The sequence below is a fragment of the Urocitellus parryii genome, chromosome X (assembly GCF_045843805.1).
Source record: "Urocitellus parryii isolate mUroPar1 chromosome X, mUroPar1.hap1, whole genome shotgun sequence".
In the NCBI taxonomy this organism is placed as follows: Eukaryota; Metazoa; Chordata; class Mammalia; order Rodentia; family Sciuridae; genus Urocitellus; species Urocitellus parryii.
The window spans coordinates 42,921,360-42,939,536 of record NC_135547.1 but is presented as its reverse complement, the minus strand read 5'-3'; the positions used below and the strand labels follow the sequence as shown (position 1 = coordinate 42,939,536).

The following is an 18,177-nucleotide window of genomic DNA, read 5'->3' as shown; positions in this document are numbered from 1 at the left end:
GGAGACTAGGGTGCGGGCTGTTTGGACTGTGGCAGAGCAGTGGGGCCCAGACTGGGAACGGCGCGGAGCGGGACCGGTTTTCCGGGGCTGGCAGCTGCCTAGAAAAAGTTTCCTGTGGAACGCTCTCCAGCGGGGGCGGGGGCGGCGGGCACAGCAGTGGACCTGGGAGGGGGCGAGAGGGCGGGGGCGGGGTGAAGGCCGAGAAAGGCCAGCTAGCAAACCGTTATAGTCCTTCAGCACCTCCCTTGGCTAGTGGCCCCCCTAGCCTGCCTCCCCGCTGCGCGGCTGCCCACCTGGCGACGTGACGCTGCACCAATCCCCTTCGAGCTGCTCCCGGGCCCCTCTCCTTGCACCGCCCCCCTCCTCACCCTGAAAGAGGCGCACCCTGCTGGGGCAGACACTGCGCTCTTGCGGCGGAGCACCCCTCTAGCTTCTTCTCTAGTACCAACGCTCTCAAACTCTCCTCTTGCCTTAACCAAACTTGCTTTCCCGCCTCTCAAACTCCAGCTTCCCTCCACTCCCAGCTCTTTTCCCTCCACTTTCCACTCCTCTATCTCCCACTCCACAAACCTCAATCCCCACTCCTTTCTCCAGCCCTCCCCTTTCCTCTCCCTTCCCTTCAACTTCTCGTCAGTTTCCACTGACACCCGGCGCGCTCCCAAGTCAGTCGCCCGCTCCTGCTCCTTTCGAAGCCATGGCGGGACCTGGGGGCTGGAGGGACAAGGAGGTCACAGATCTGGGCCACTTGCCGGTAAGTGAAGGACGCCTGTCACCCTCTAAGTACTCTATTTCTTCAAGTTCTGAGCACAAGGGAGAGAGTAAAGTATCCAGAACAGGAGTTTGCCAGGACTTCGACGGGACAGCAGGCGCGGGAGGGGACCTGGGAAACTGTCAGGAGGAATAGATACCCCTAAGTACCCAGGACCGCATCAAACTCCACCAAAAGGCAAAGGGAAGGGGCGGCGGTGGGGCAAAAGGGATGGCAGTGGTCCCCAAACAGTGCTACATTTTCAAAAGGCACCCTGCTTTGTCTAGCGGCACTTTGGGTACCTATCCCAGAGGAGCTCAAAGAAAGGCCAAAAAGTGCGAAGTCCCTTGACTTCCTAAGAGTACTCCTTCCTCTTAACAGGCTACCCGTCTTTTTCTTCTTTTGCCAGAGGAGATGCCTGTTCGTCGAGTGACCTTTACTTTTAGGTGACAACGGGTTTGAAAATTACGCATTGGAGTCTAACTTTTCTCACTTTCTAATAGCAATTTCTAAAACTTTATTCTCGCCAGGACAATGTTCCCAATTTAGTGTTGCAGGACTGAAAAAGGACTCGACGCCGCTTGAGAAAGAAGTTAATTCTGCACATCCCCATTTAAAAAAATGTATTACGCTTCCTAGCTATCCAGATTTAGCTTTTTCTCGTGGATTTCATATGCTGGTTGTCCTGTTGCCCAATGCCCAGTTTTCTCCACACTTGTAATTGATTGGTGAGCTATTATTGCCATCGTTATTAGCAGACTTATTATTTTAGCAGTGTCGTTTATTTCATTGGCATCTGGTTTCTGGCTGATATTGGATCCCACCCAAATCCGTTTTTCAAGTTCCCTTTTTAGATTGGCATTTCACTTGCACCCTCTCTTGAATGCAAAGGGCCCCTGGACTCTCAGAAAGGGAAATAAGCAGGCACCGTGCTGGAATGATCCCCAGGCATCTGTAGTTCAGGGCAGTGGCCTGCTTGCTTTGGGAAAAGCTAAATATTAACCTTGAGGTTATAAGACTATTCAAAGTCGCTTTGCCTTAATTTTATTTATATTTGGCCTTTAAAGATTGTGTTCATGATAATGACAGATACCTGACCCCCACAAAAAATGTGGCATTCTCTAAACCTGGCCATATAACTTTACACAACAATGTTGTGTCTGTGGAGGGAGGCAATGTACAGGAGTAACATTTAGCAAATTGTTCAGAGTCATTGAAAAAACAAACGTCAATACTACACATTTAGAATTACAAATATTAGAATTGCAATTATTGTTGCACCTTCATAAAATAACACCATAGAACTTTTTAAAAGTAACTTTTCTACCCCACATGCACCTGAAATTCCTTCTATACAATATGTACATAATATTTCTGGAATATGGAGGCCTCAATTGGTGGCTTTCTTTCTGAATATAATTTTATATTCAGATAAAGATTCAATCACAATGAAATGTCACACTTCTCCAAAATTCTCTGTATATGGTGGGAGAAGAGAGAGAGAAAGACAATCAAACTAGGGCAGATATGTAAAACCACACATGGACAAACTGAAAAAACTCCTTTCTAAAAATGACTAAAGAGAGGAATGGGAAAGGACTCCTAGAAATAATCAGGTAGGGAATTCCACATCCAATGAGTAAAAGAAGTGAAAATGTTATTGCCACAAAATAAACGGGGGAGGGGGGAACATAAATAAATGGTCATGGCTTGGGACATAATAATTTGTGAAAGTCTAGAAGATACGCAGAAAGGCTGCAATCTTTATATTGGTGGAGTATGACTTTTCTGAAGGTTAAGTAGGGAAGACCACATGTGGGGAGGGGATCAAGCTGAGGTTAATTTGTAATGTAGGGAGTACTAGACACAAAACCTTAGGGCGCCAATGGTTGGCCCCATCTTACAAATCTCATGAAAATCTCAAAAAGTCCTCAGCTCCTGAAAATTCTTAAATTTATAAACTTTATAAGGAGCCATTTTGCCCATTCTCTGAGGAAATTATGCGTGATATTTTCCCTCCCCAAACACCCATATCCAAACCCTAAGATATATAGTGTAAGAACAACACACCCTTCAGAATTTCCTTTATGTCAAATTTTTAGTTATGTGGAATTTATTGTTGCTTTGGTGACTAAGGTATATACCAATGATTTGGAATTTTTTTTTTTTACATTTGACTTATTTCCAGAGCCTTTAAAGAAGTATAAATAAATGAAGAGAAGAAAAGTTATCTAAGTCATTCGTGTGAAAATTTGCACTTTGCACATTGATGTAAAGGAGAGATTGTAAAGCAAGGAAAGAAACCTGCATATGGTGGTATCCCTCGAAATAATTATCCTCAATAGGACAAATGTGAAGATCAGACCATTAGCACTGTCAATACCAAGTAAAACAGTTTGGCAACTGCCAGATAATGAGGGGAGATTCAGATCTTGGACTGTCAAATTGATAAAAAATTATCTTGCAGCATACAGAAATATAATTAAATATTGGTCTAGTTTAAGGTTCATACATTATATGCTCTGCAGTGCTGGCCAGATAAATGACCACAAGGAAAAAAAAAAAAACCTTGAGAGAGAACAGGCTTGCTGTGTGAACTGAGATTTTAAAGAAAGTGGTTTGTGGAAAGTTTCTGGTATTTTTATTGGATAGATAATATTTGCAAATTCAAACATGAAGTAGAAGTGAAAGATGGGAAAGCAGGAAAGGGAAAGAAAATTACACAATATTTACAATTAAGAGTTTTAATGTTATATAATTATAAAACTTTTTTGTATAATACCCTCTAGTCATAAGAGAGTTAATACTAATATCAGTGAATAATAGGTCAATTCTATCATACTTGTGTAATTGATGGGTTGCTGTAATTGTCCCTGATCTCCTATTGAACAAATGATTCTTATAGGTAGAAAAAATAGTGCAGAAGTTTGTGGTTTGTGGTTCCTTTTTGAAAAGGGTATTATTGCAAAGCCATAGTGTGTGTGTATTTTTTCACCTTTCCCATCAGCAATACCTGATGTGTGTGTGTGTGTGTGTGTGTGTGTGTGTGTGTGAGTGTGTGTGTGTATTTTTCCTCCTTAGTATGCCTGTGTCACTCAATACTTGGGACTGGAAACTATTTCTTCATCTCCAAATCTGGCATGTCTTTCACTATGATTGTCCCCTCTGCCTTCTGTGCCCAGTATGGTAATGACATTCCTCAGGGCTGTGGCCTTGGTATTTGACACTGCCATGTGTAGTCCTAATCTATATTGGGGTCAGGATTAGACAGGCCTTGAGGACCATAGTGGCAGAGGTGATCTGAAATAGTACATGATCCAAAACTATATTTGAATTACATTAGGTTTATATTTAAATATAACTGCTAACTCTCCCATTCCCTGCCACCCAGATCAAACCTGTTTTCCACATTCAGTAATGAGAAAATTCCTACTTTACAAAGTCCTTTAGCTCCTGTTTGGAAGCAGTTTTACTTTCAAGTCCACAAGAATTAAAATATTCAGTGTATCTTCCATTACACATAGAGCATCACCTTAGTTTGACATTGTACTTCAATCTATTCTATCTTTTTTTCCAGTTTCTAGAGATGTGCTTTTCATATGTTGATACACAAAAACAGTATGCAAGAATCATCTGGGGATCTTGGGGATCCATCCTAGGAAATTCTTATTTCAAAATTCAATATTAGGCCCAAATAATCTGTATTTTTAACAGAATTCTCCATATTATTCTTATGGAAAGGGAGCCTATGCAATCCACAGTTTGAGAAGCACTGATCTATAAGCAGAGATTTTTCCGTTCTAAATATTCCATTTGAATTGTGAAATAAATTCCTTGAATTATGCCTGAATGTCAATCTAACATGTTTCCTATCATCGCCATCATTTTTAGATTTCATCTTAAACTCTTTTCATAAACTCACTCTTCCTAATTTTTAAAACAAAAAAGTCTCTGCTATCTCATTCTAGGTACTGCACAATCTCTTTCCTTCCTTTTGCTTTGGAACACTTTCCCTCATACTTCTTCTTTTCTATCCTAAATTTAAAATGCCTTTACTTATTTTGGTGACCATTTTTAAAATTTCTATTTCTCCTTAAGTCTCTGCCATATTTGGTTTTGTGGGTCATACTGCTTTGATGGTATCTCCCTTGACCGGTAAACACTGCCTTCTAGTGGTCCTTTTTCTTCCTGTTACCCCCACCCTTTTTAAATTAATCATCAAGGTGCTCAATCCTTTTCCTCTCACCTTGAATTCAGAAGACAGACAGGATTTTCCAAAATTTTGAATTTCAGGTAATAGTTAGACTAGGACTTTCAAATTGTAGAAGATAATTTAGAAAGGTAGGAAAAATATCATGAAAATATTTATCTAAAAATATTATAGTCCCAAAATATTTTTAAACTATGATTTTTAGTAATTTTCCTTACTGAAAAGCTTTACAAATTGGAATTTCTCCTTTATTATTTTGTTTACCCAAATGGAACACAAGGTCTACTGAAACCCCAAATAATCTACAAATTGATATAGAAGTCATAAATAGATATATCTTTCCTATTCTGGTATTCTTATCTCAGTGTGGCAGAGCAGAGGAAAGGTTTGAGTAATATGAAGATGCCTGTGATGTAGACCTCATAATTTCACAGTGATCAAAAATAGAGTTCCTTTTAAATTCTTCCTTCCTTGGGAGCCCAGAATAAACTTGCTCTGACAAAGTGGAAAGTATAAGAAATTGAGTATTATTAACTTAATAATTGGCACAGTTCTTCCCTCTTTTTTTCCAATTTGACAACCATTTATTCTTGAAAAATAGTAGCTTCAAGACAGGAAATTAAAATAAAATGAATGAAAACAATATAGTCTTTGAATATATAGGTACTAAGTTGAGCTTCTTTAAAAAACAGGACATTTTATAAAAAACGTTTTATTAAATGTAAGCAAGAATACAATAAAGATGGTTTGGTTATTTGTGGGTAGGAGACAGTTTCCTGACAAAACAGATACGGAGAAAATAAGGCCTCTATAAGTCCATAGACATTTTATTAGTATAGTACACTTCCTTGGATTCTCTTTAAAGTAATTACCACCAAGTACAAATCTAAGTTTAAGGAGCATATGTTATTGAAGGCTAAAAACAGGATTAAAAAAATTAACTGTGCTCAGAAATTCAGAAAAAAAGCTGTGTACACAATACCACAATTCTCTAACAAATGGCATCTTTTTCAGCTAAAGGGAAGCCTTAACTATAACAAAGAATGGTTTACCAATATGAATCAGTTAACATGTATGAATTTTCTGAAAGTGACCAGCAGCTGTTTCTCCAAAACTACTAATGTCTAAAATATATCTTTTAATAATATTCTTCAAGAAAACATGCTAAAGTGATAAAGTCTCTAAGCTTGTCATTTAGTGATTTCTTTATTGCCTAACTTTTCCCCATAAGTCTTGCAATGAATTATAACAAAAGTGATAAGCTTAATATCAAGGGCATTATAACAATCTATTTTTACCTCTCAATTCCTGAATAATGTCATCTTTTCATTGGGAATATACTTCCTGAACTATTTGCTTATACTCATAACTCTATTGTTATATTAATTTTGATGATGATTTGGAGAAAGTAGGCTGCTGCTTTAACAATGATCATATTAATCCAGTGGAAACATCTGGATTTTAGAATGGTAGAAATTTTAGAGCTTGGAAATCACCTAACACAACATCTTCATATTATATGTATGGAAGCTGAATTCCAGAGAGAGTAAATAACTCACCCAGGGTCATATAGTTAATTAATGGCAGAGCTGGGGTTAAAACTTAAATCTCCTGTCTCTCCATCTAGTTGAATATTTGTTGACTGACGCAATTTCAGAGCTGTGTCATTTTCCTATGGAGTTTTGCTAGATGACACAAACATCATGCCAATATTAAGAAGTCTATGATTTAATTTGTATACGTTGCATATATTAAATAGTTTTTCTGTTTAATTTACTTGTCATAGTGATAAAAATGTTTTCTAACAGGATTAAATATTTGTTTTCTATACGTAATGAGAATTTTCAAGAACTTGTCAAAGTTTCTATGTACGTGTTTCTATGTATAATAAGCATATCATTTTTTGTATAAGTTGGCATTTACTAATGTCTCATTTAAGTATTATAAAAATAGTCTGAGAATTTACAAAGTAAAAATTTCAAAAAGCATTGTTTTGTGGAAAATAAGAAAAGAACACCCATATTTAAAATTAAAGAAATAATGCTTTAAGATGAATATGGAAGCCTTAAGATTCTGTCCATGAATGTATTTTGTTTCCTATGATGCTATATTTAAACTTGAGTCTCAAAACTATCAACTTGTGTTATAAAAAGGCATTCATCTGATGGAAATATTACTATTTAAAAATAAAACAAATAATATCTAGTTTTCCTAGATGCTGTTCTTTTAACGCTATGGTCTTGTTATTCATAAATAAATTTATTTCTTATTTATGAGTTATTGTAGAGAATATAAATCAAACCTCATTGAGATTTCAACTCACTCAAATTAAAATGGCAATCATTGAGAATAAAAATAATAATAAATACTGGTAAGGATGTGGGGAGAAATGTACACTCATACATTGTTGGTAGGACTGCAGATTAGTACAAACACTTTGGAAAGCAATATGAAGTTTCCTCAAAAGACGAGGAAAAGAACCACCATATGACTCAGCTATACCATTCCTTAATAAATATCCAAAAGATCTAAAATCAGCATGCTGTAGTGATACAGGCACATCAATGTTTAGAGCATCATAATTTATGATAGCCAAGTTATAGAACCAGCCCACGTACCTGTCAACAGATAAATGGACAAATAAGATTTTAAATATATCACATATGCACGTGCGCGCGCTGCGCACACACACACACACACACACACACACACAGAGACACTGGTATTTCACTCAGCTATAAATAAATATGAAATTATGGCATGTGCCAGTAAATGCATAAAACTGTATAGCATCATGCTAAGTGAAATAAGCAATATCCAAGAATTCAAGGGTAGAATATTTTCTGTCATGTACAGAAGCTAGAGCAAACTAAGGAGGCAAGGGAGGGATTTCATGAAAATAGAAATCTCAGTGGAGTAGGAAGGAAGCTAGGATGGAAAAAGTGAGGAACTGTGAAATGAAATTGACAAGATTTTGCTATGTACATATATGAATACACCATAGTAAATTTCACCTTTATGGGCTGGGGATGTGGCTCAACTGGTAGCGCGCTCGCCTGGAGTGCGTGCAGCCCGGGTTCGATCCTCAGCACCACATACCAACAAAGATGTTGTGTCCGCCGAGAACTAAAAACATAAATATTAAAAATAAAAAATTCTCTCCTCTCTCTCTCTCTCTCTCTCTCTCTCTCTCTCTCTCTAAAAAATATTTCACCTTTATGTATAACTATAAAGCACCAGGGAGTGAGGGAAGAAAAGAGGAGGACAAATTTGGGACTGAAGTAGAGCAAATTATATTCAATACAAATATGACTATGTCAAATTGAACCCCAATGTTATGTATAATTATAATGCACTAATAAAACATTATTATAGAGCTATTATAATCTTAATAAGTCATCTAGACTTTGGATCAATATCTAATCCTTTTGCTATATGTTAAACTTTCTGCCTGTCTGGTTAGCACTCAAAAATGGATACTGATTACTTCAACAGCAAGTAAGTGAATTTATTTCTATTTTGATTACCTTTCTAATTACATCATGAATTTTCCTCAGCTTCACATACTTGTATGTATTTAAAAGTTTTATAATAATTAATCACAAACATATTTAAGGTTTGTGCCCCTGTTTCTCTTTTATAAATGAATCAACTCTATCCAAAATATTATGACATATCTATTCTTTTGGTAAATGACACTTAAGTTCTTCAAATGTAAATTTTAGATGAATAAATAAGGCAGATTGGAATTTTATCAAGAATATTGACATCTTTTTTTACTCTTTTTTTAGGATCCAACTGGAATATTCTCACTAGATAAAACCATTGGCCTTGGTACTTATGGAAGAATCTACTTGGTAAGTGGGATTAGATTATGTATTGATTTTTCATTTTCTAATAACAACAATAATTTTGAGTTGAACCCCACACTGCAAGTCAAACAATGTAAGAACATGACATTTTACTCTGAGAGATAAATCAAATTAAGATAGCATAATTACATCTGTAAAACTTATTGTTTATTGTTACTAAAGGGATGGATTAATGAATCTATAGAGAACCGATCCACTTCACAAAATGGATGGATTAGTGAATCTAAACCAAACAATGCAACATATATTCTCAAATTATTAGCAGAAAATTAATAAAATCACCAATGCAAAGGAGAATTAATTCAGATGAAATGTATGCAAATAATATTACTTTTTATGTTATATATCTGTGCCATTCTAATTATCCACATTCAACTTTAAACTGAATGTTATAAAAAGAAAAGTTATCATAAAATTCTCTATCATACTTCATACATGAGTGTGAATGTGTGTGTGTGTGTGTGTGTGTGTGTGATAAAGTTTGCTGAAGAATCTAACAAGAAAAATCCTGCATTTGTTTAATGATTATATATTGAGCTCCATGGCACTCTGTTAGTCTTCAGGGATAAAGTTCTGGACAAAATAAGCAAAGATCCTGATTTTCCCAGTCTTATGATCTAGAAATATATGCATGTATGTGTGTGGAGGGGTTGTAGGAGCCACATAAGTAAGCACACACACACATAAGAAAAACTGTGTAATTTCAATTGTAATATATTATACATAAGAAAATTCCTAGTGACATAAAAACATAGAACTGGGCCTGGATCCTTTATTTATATTGGAGTGTCAGTGTTGATCTCCCATCCCTTTCTAATTCAGATGGTGCCACCCTCTACTTTCTGACTCACATCTCTGGGAATGCATTTTCCCAGAAGGGGCTTCCTTTCTAACTCATCTACTGAGGTTGAGTGAGGTGACACATCTTAGACTGCACAAAAGGAACCATGGCATAGAATTTCAGTATTACAAATAGCATGAGGAGAGGTCCTACATGCAGAAAGAACCTTGGTGAGTATAAGGAACAGAGAATGCCAATATTAAAAATATTTTTAAGCCATTTTGACCTTAGCTAAAGAGACAGTGAGAAGATAGAGATTCAAATATATTATTTATGCTATTTTAATTGAGTATCATACTGAATGGTTATTTAACATTTGTGTGATCTTGATCAGTTTTGCCACTTAATTAATAGAAAATTACATGTTATGCATAGACGGAAAAAGTTCCTCTTCTTTATGACACATTTACAATTCCATTGCGTTATACGTATTTTAATTCCTGAGGGGTGTGTGAATGTGCCTGTGTGGGTGTATACATATTTATTTTGATTCAAAGGATTACAGCCTTCTCCTCCATCAAATGTTAGAAGTAATCTCAAAAACAAGGTAAGAAGTAAAGGTAAGATTAGACAACATAGGGGGATAGTTTATCATCATCATTCATCAGAACTGTGATGCCATTCCTAGAAGAAAAGTCAAGAGGATAAACAGGTAAGTTGTGCATGTGAATTTCCTGTTTTAACACCTATTGAGTATAATATATATTTGGTAAAATTCACTGAAGTTTTATTAGTTTAAACAAACACATATAGCCATGCAACTATTAATAGCTATTTTCAATATATATCTTAAGTTAATGACAGACTACCTTCAAGGGCTGTTCAACCAGTTCATTGTGTGCTATCCCAGTGGATGTGGTATGGTAATAGTTGTCATATACTTTTGCTGTAACATAAACCTATAATACTACTATAATTTTCCTGTATTTACTACATTTATTTTTTCCTATATACTCACTACCATTTTATTTAGATGACAATTAAAGTAAATAATTATTTTATATTAATTTTTAGTTTAGCCATTTCTGAAATTTTTATTTCTTTATGTAGATCCATGTTTTTATCGGGTATGAAAAAGTTACACCTGAAGAATTCCCTGTAACGTTTATTACAGCTCAGGGCTTGTAGTAATAAAGTCTCTGACACGGCATGGAAAGTATATATTTCTCATTCATTTATGAAAGGCATTTACATTGAGTATAGGATTCCAGTTTGACATTTATTTTTTCATCACTATAAAAATGTCACTCCATTGTCATCTGGATTACATAGTTTCTGAAGTCTGCTATAATTCTTATTTGCTTCTTTGTATTTTTTCTCTAACAGTAACAGTCTTTAAGACTTTTCTCTGTCTTTGTTTTTCAGAAATTTAAATTTGAAATGTATAGAAAATTATTGTTTGTGTGCATGTGTGTTTTGATGGGGTATTTATGAAAGATAAAAGTTAGAGATCTTTGGTATTCTCTGAGATTCTTGTATATGTGACTTGAAATATTTCATTATTTTGTGGAAATGTTTGGCCTTTATCTCTTCAGATATTTATTTTGCCCTGTTCTCTTTCTTCCTTTTTAAATCCAATTTTATATGTGAAAGAACATTCAATATTACCCACAATTCTTAGTTGCTCAGATTGAGTGTGCTATAGGTATTTTCATTCTCTTTTTTCTTTTGTTTCTGTTTGGATCACTTTTTTCCTTGTCTTCACTTTCACTGATTCCTTTCTCAGCTCTTTTAAATCTACGAAGACTACCAAAAGCATTCTTCAGTTCTATCACTTTCTTTTCATTGTTAGCACTTCTAGTTGACATTTTTATAGTTAACATCTTTGCTGAAGTCTCCTAATTGTTCATGCATGTTTTCCATATTTTTCACCAAAGGTTTCCTTGTATCAGTCATCATTTTGTTAAGTTCTGTGACTGATGGTTTCAACAGCTAAGTCATATCTGAGGCTATTTATGTTGATTGCTTTGTCTCTTGAGAATGAACTCTCCCCCCTTTTATGAATCTTAAAATTTCTGTTTAAATATTAGACATAGTAGATAGATGAGTGTAGATTGGAGTAAATAGTATTTGTGCTTTGAAGTGTGCACACTTGTTCAGCTAAATTGTTAATGTTGAGGTTGAATCAATCCAAAAGGAAATAAACTACGTTTGGGTTATGTCATTGCTGTGGTTACCCTCAGTTTACTACCAGTTTCAGATTACTCTGTACTTAGTATGGGAGTTAGTTTTATGGAAGGTTTTTCTCAATATTCACACTCTACCCTCAACTTCAGACATTTCTGTTCATGTGGGCCTCAGAGAGATTCTCTCTCCAATGCTCTTGCCCTCTCCTAGTAGTATACTGCCATTGATTCTTACAAAGTGCTTATTAACCTGGTGGTGTGAAGCAGGGATGAATTCTCTGCTTTCCAGAATTAACCTTTCTTATAGATCTTGTGACCCTGGGTCATGGGAATGGGCTTTCTTAGTTATTCTGACCCTCTCTTAGGGGTAGGACACACTGCTAATCATTTTGGCTCAGAACTAATTATTGCCTTCCTCCCAAAGTAAAAGACATTATGTTTTTAACTTTCCCCGTTTGCAGTAGATCTTCTGTACCCTAAAAGAAATAGGGTTTGTTGTCTTTTCCTTGGAGCTTAAGATTTTTACTCCTTACAAAGAGAGAAACTGACTAAACTAAAAATGGTCACCATGTGGTGACTTTTCTTTACTAGGTCTGTACCCTAAATCCATGCAGAAAAGCCTGTATGTGTTTGTGTGTGTGTGTGTGTGTGTGTGTGTGTGTGTCTGTGTGTGTGTAAATTTCTCTTGTGTTTGTGGCTCCTAAGGATTCTGTAATCTCATGCAACCCCACACTTGGTCTTTAGCAATTCATTAAAGAATAGTTGATTTTTTTATACCTGTTTCTGTGTTGATCCTGTCATATACTTGAAGCCACAGGCGAGCCAGTGCTCATGTCCCATCTCTCCTTGCAGGTACTTGTCTTTCTTTAGACTTAGGCTACTTTGGTTGCCTCAAGATTTCTCTCTGGATTGAAGAAAAGTTGTAATTTTAAAAATTACTCAGGTTTTTCATGTCATTAGGCTAGGATGGGCATTTTTTCCAGACTTTAGATCCCCATCAGAAGCAAGAAATCCATGTCAATTCTTTATGGTGGAATCTTCATGAAGTATTTGCCATATGCTTGGTCATGTACATATTCATAATTCCTAAACATTTTATGTGAACCTATTCAGATCCAGAAATAGAGAATATTTTTACCATCAGATTTTCAAAGTAGAAACCTATGTTACAGAAAATAGTTGCTTTCAGCTTTATTTACACCACACAGATTCCCCCATTTCTCATGAACTTGACATCCCTTTTTTCTGTCTCAAATTAATTTCCTTCTGCAAAAAATTTGGGAATGGTGTCACTGAATAGTGATACCAGCCTCATGTTAACAATCTGGGGTATGTACTAAACACTTTAAAAGGCTCATCTCTCCTTTACATCAACAATTCCACTTTTGGAAATTTATGATAACCATCAAAGATATAGTAAAAACATACAGATACTCATTGCAGTAGAAAGGTAACATATTATAGTGAAAAGGGCCTGCTTTGACACACACAGTTCTATCTAATTCAGTGCTATTTGGTCATTAATGAACTATGACCTTGAGCAAGTTACTTAACCTCTGAGTATACATTTCCTTATTTATACGAAGGAGCTAGAAATACTTACCTTGCAAGGTTTGATGAAATTCAGAAACAATATGTATAAAATGTTTGACCTATTGTAGATATCTGTTAAAAGACAGTCAATACTATCTTTATTGTTGTTATTACTTTTAAAAAGAACAATCCAATAACACTCTAAATAATAAAAACAAATATAAATGGATTATTTTGTATGCCATGTATCATTTTCCTGTAAAGCAGTGTTTATGAAATTATATAGTAGTATAGAACTATGCTTAAGACATTAAGTATTCTTTACTATACATACATCCTGATTATGATTATGTTTAAACATGCAGATGAAAATGGTGACTTAACTGTTTAAAATAATGAGACATTGGGCGTTTCTGTTTCTTTTTTATTTTTTATTTTTTAATTTTGGCACTGGGGATTGAACCCAAAGGTGCTTAACCACTGAGCCTCTTTTATTTCGAGGCAGGGTCACACAATGTTGCTTAGGGCCTTGCTAAATTGCTGAGGCCTGCTTTGATCTCCTGTGTCAGTCTCCCAAGTAGGTGGGATTATAGGCATGTGCCACCATGTCTGGCTGTGTTTTTCTACTCTCTGTATTTACTAGCCTATATTTTATAATATATATGTAAATATTAAAATGTGTCTGTGAATGTGTGTATATACATATATTTTTATATATTCATATAATTATATATTCATATAATATATAATTTACATATAATTATATATATATATTCTTGCCAAATGCTGTGTATGTAAACTGTACAACAAAATGGAAGCATCATACCATTCAAAATTAATGGCAAAGTGACTCATAGAGTCTTTTGCTTTTTCAGTGCTGCCAACCACATCCCCTGCGGGTGTTTGTTTTGGTTAAAGTCTCTCCAATGTCTTCCAGCTTGTTTCCAAGGCCTCCTTCTCTGGCAATTTTCCAGCTGTCTGCTGAGATCTGTGTACATTGAAAAGAATACTGAGTCTTGCACTCTGCATTGTAACTCTTTTCCCTTCCTTCTTTTTCTTTGAATTAGATGTCTATCCTTCCACCCTCTCCTACCTCTTGCCAATATAAACTTCTCTTGAAATTGTGGGTTTTCTTTTTCCTTTTTAGTAGAGAGAAGTACTGTTCTTCCTTTTCTCTCTAGTAGAATTAGAAAATATATTTCTCTCTTCACCCTTAACTATTACTTTCATAGCTTATGGGCCATCATTTGAATTGAAGGAACATTTGGTATTTGGGTATGTAAAGCCATTTTTGAAAAAATAGTGTGAAACTAATTTTTAATGATATTATTAAAAATGATTTTCCCAAGGAGTAATGTACACAAAGAGACCACAGTTACTTTATAAAATATTAAGAAAGAGACCAAAAGTCCTTTATGGTGGCATAGCTAGACTTGGCAGCCTGACTCCCACTGACTCTCACCATGTCACTTGACTTTTCTGTGTTCATTTTTTCAATTATATTGCACATATCCTAGACTATATAATTTTCAGAGTTTCTTCTAGATTTGAGATTAAACACCTTATAGTGCCTAGACTCAGTATAATGCAAGCTATTCTTATTCTTTCTGTCATCATCCTAATAATAATAATCTGATAATCCTTTCACCACCTTACAAAATATAAGTTGATTATTGGCTATTAGTTGGAGTATTTTCATATTTTACCAAATAAATATTTTCATATTTCATCATGTTTTTCCTTTTGTTTCCTTCTGCTTTACCATCTGATGGACTTGATATTTTGCATGGTAACTACTATGATATCCAATGCAAAGGTAAAACTGGGTAGCAGACATTCCAGAAAGGCTGTATTCTTCATTATAGGTTATTGTTATCTAATACCATTTTTTAAAACATAATGTTAGTGAGGTAAATAATGAACTGCTCTTCGAGAATGGATGAGTTCACCCTGACCTTCATAAATACTTGACTGCACAGCTAACACCAATCACCTGCTCCCACGTTGCCATTTGCAGATAGTGAGAACAGAAAATGGAAGAGGAAAAGATTCATGGCAACCATTTTCAGTGAAGGAAAATTTACTGATATACAGCAGACATCTATGGATAGCTCTAGAGCCTACTTACATATATGCCTGATGCCTAGTTGGAATGCAATTACATGTAAAAGGGAGAGACCACACTGAATTTCTTATTGTTCTAAAACTTAAAACATACCTTGATCTTAAGTAAGCATCTGATAGGATTAAAGGTGTCCTACATCTTGGTAGTCAGCAGATTTACTCAGATATATGAAGGTGTGGCATTATAGTCATAAGCAAATTCTTAAATTGTTTACACTCTTTAAGTGCACCATTGAATATGGAAGTTTCTTTTCAAAATACTGTCTAATGCATCACTCTTAAATTTGTTGTTTTTTAAATCCGTTCTCGACACATTGCTTTTAGTTGGAAGCCTCATCAGACAGGTGAGATTTAGGTTTATTAGTTACATTTTCTGGATTTGAACTTGGGGCAGGGAATGGCAACAGAAGAGAAGGAAGTAAATGTTGTCCTTAAAGTTGATGACATACAATTTATGATATTTTAAATTAAGTTTCAGAAACATGGTGCTGACATTTAGGTTGCCTAGTCACCAGGCCTATTGGATGGGGGTTTGAGTATTTTTCCTTTTAGGCTGAAATTATACTGTTTATTTGCCTACCAAATGTCTAGCACTGTGAATGCTTTCTTTTTAGGTAGGAAAGTTTCCTCACATCCTTGCCATTTTGCAAATATAGCTCAATTAAGTCAGCCAACAAATATTACTTGAGCGCCCATAAAGCACTAACACTGTGTATTTCATTATATGTTTCAAGCCACTAAAGTGGGAGCTGAAGCTAAAGCTTAATTGAGGCCATAGGCATAGTAGGCTGTTGTGTCTTCATAGTGCAATACCACAAGTCCAGAGCCACTTCTTGTTTCACCTTCTTCCTGTGACTTTGCTCCCTCATGATATTGTGCCTGAAAAGTCAAGTTCAATCTTTGTTAAGGAACCTCAGGCTGCTCTAGCATAGGAAACATTAAATTTATCCATTAAGTAAAAACATTGTTTTGAATGTTTAAAATTCTCCATAATAAAATATTTTTAAAATATTTATTGAATGCATACTATGTCTAAGCACTGTGTTAGGTACTAGGAGCTTGTTAGAATGATCAGAAACATCTGGGGGGGGTAATTTTTACTGATTCACTTTAAGTAGAGGTAATGATGGAGGTATTTTCCCTGTAATTGTGACCTCTCATTTGAGAAAAGTGATGGGCACTATGAAGAAACAGGGGACCTGGGTGAGGTTGGGGAAAGAAAGGAGAAAATAGGAATATAGTTTTATTTTCCTGGATGTAGAAAGTCTAATGAAGCTTCTAACTTTCTAACTAGTAAGACTCCAAGAACAAGTTTTTCCTCAATAAGAGAACAGAGGTTGAATGTTTGTACTGGGGGTGAAAAGAACCAGCATAGGCTAAATAAATTAAGACTCAGGGGACCAAATTAGTGGAAAGTGCTGAGGCTTAAAGGCCTTGGAGAAAATGGAATATTTCTATCTTGGCCATGACATCTCTCCAACTGTGGAATATAACCCAGGTCTCTGAATTGTAGGCTTGCATTTATTTTCCTGTGTTATTCCAAAATTTACTTCTGCATCTCAATAAATCTTGAGGGAGGAAGAAGCAGTTAATGGTAAGATAGGAACAAAAGGTGAAAGTAAAAGTCACATGTGGGATTTCTGTTCCCAAGAGTCCATGATAAAAATTTTCACAACTACTGAAATATGTTTAATAAATTCACAAATGTAGACGGGGAGCAATTCAAATTCTATACTTGGAGTGTTAGAGTAATAAAAATCATTATCTCATTTTTGCAGAAACTTAATCCAGTTGATTAATACAAAGTAGTCCCAGGGTCAGAAAAGACAAATTTAAATGTTTGTACACAAATAAACATTTTAAACAAAGTCACAACTAATAAATTCTTTATAGAATGATGGCTTTGATCAGTAAAATAAAAGTGTCTCAATTGTAAAATTCTTTATTAAACATAATATAAATCTCTGCATGAGAAGGAATAGTACAGTTAATTAAAAATAAATATAGAAAATTGCTATTTGATACTTATTTTGTATACATAACGATGCTTTAAATGTAGCAGTCTTACAAAAATTTATGTAGACAAGTTTTTTGGTTTTTTGTTTGGTACCAAGGATTGAACCCAAGGGCATTTAACCACTTAGCCACATCCCTAGACCTTTATTTTCTTTTCATTTTTTAAATTTTGAAACAAAATCTCACTATATTGCTTGGCTAAGTTGCATAGGCTGGCTTCAAACTTGTGATCCTCTTGCCTCAGCCTCCGAGCCTCTGGGATTACAGGCATATATGCCACCCCTGGCCTATATGAATACATTTTTATACAACATTTTAAAAAGTAGTGAGTTTGGATGGGGCTGTGGTAGCAGCATTAATGTACTCTTAGTCTAATATATTGAAAAGCAGACTTTGTTTTGCTTGTATATGATGGTCATATATTCAGAGTAAATTCATTGGAAATGGTTTAAGTTTAAAGAATTCTTGATCTTCTTTATCCTCTAGTAGTTGACCACTAAGAACTAGTTAGCTAGGTCCCCACCACATTTTCTTCCATAGACACTTTAAAAATATATTTTAGTCAATTCCTTACTCTTGAAATAAAAAATGTGTCCTAATATGATTTTAGGTCTTTCCCATGCTCTATCTTATTTGTCTATTTCTATCTAAGGTAGTTTTGTGGGTAATGCCCAAAATACATAGAAATTATTGTGCTAATGTATCTC

The 18,177-nt window shown here is 35.3% G+C and overlaps 1 protein-coding gene across 1 annotated transcript in view; it reads left to right on the top strand.

The window, feature by feature from the left end:
• The first annotated feature begins 694 nt into the window (after window positions 1-694).
• Nrk (Nik related kinase) overlaps window positions 695-18,177 on the top strand; it is a 119,652-nt gene continuing 102,169 nt past the window's right edge. Inside the window, exons 1-2 of the mRNA XM_026402891.2 lie at window positions 695-751; window positions 8,750-8,815. Coding sequence (XP_026258676.2) covers window positions 695-751; window positions 8,750-8,815 — 123 coding nt within the window. The remainder of the gene's footprint in view (window positions 752-8,749; window positions 8,816-18,177) is intronic.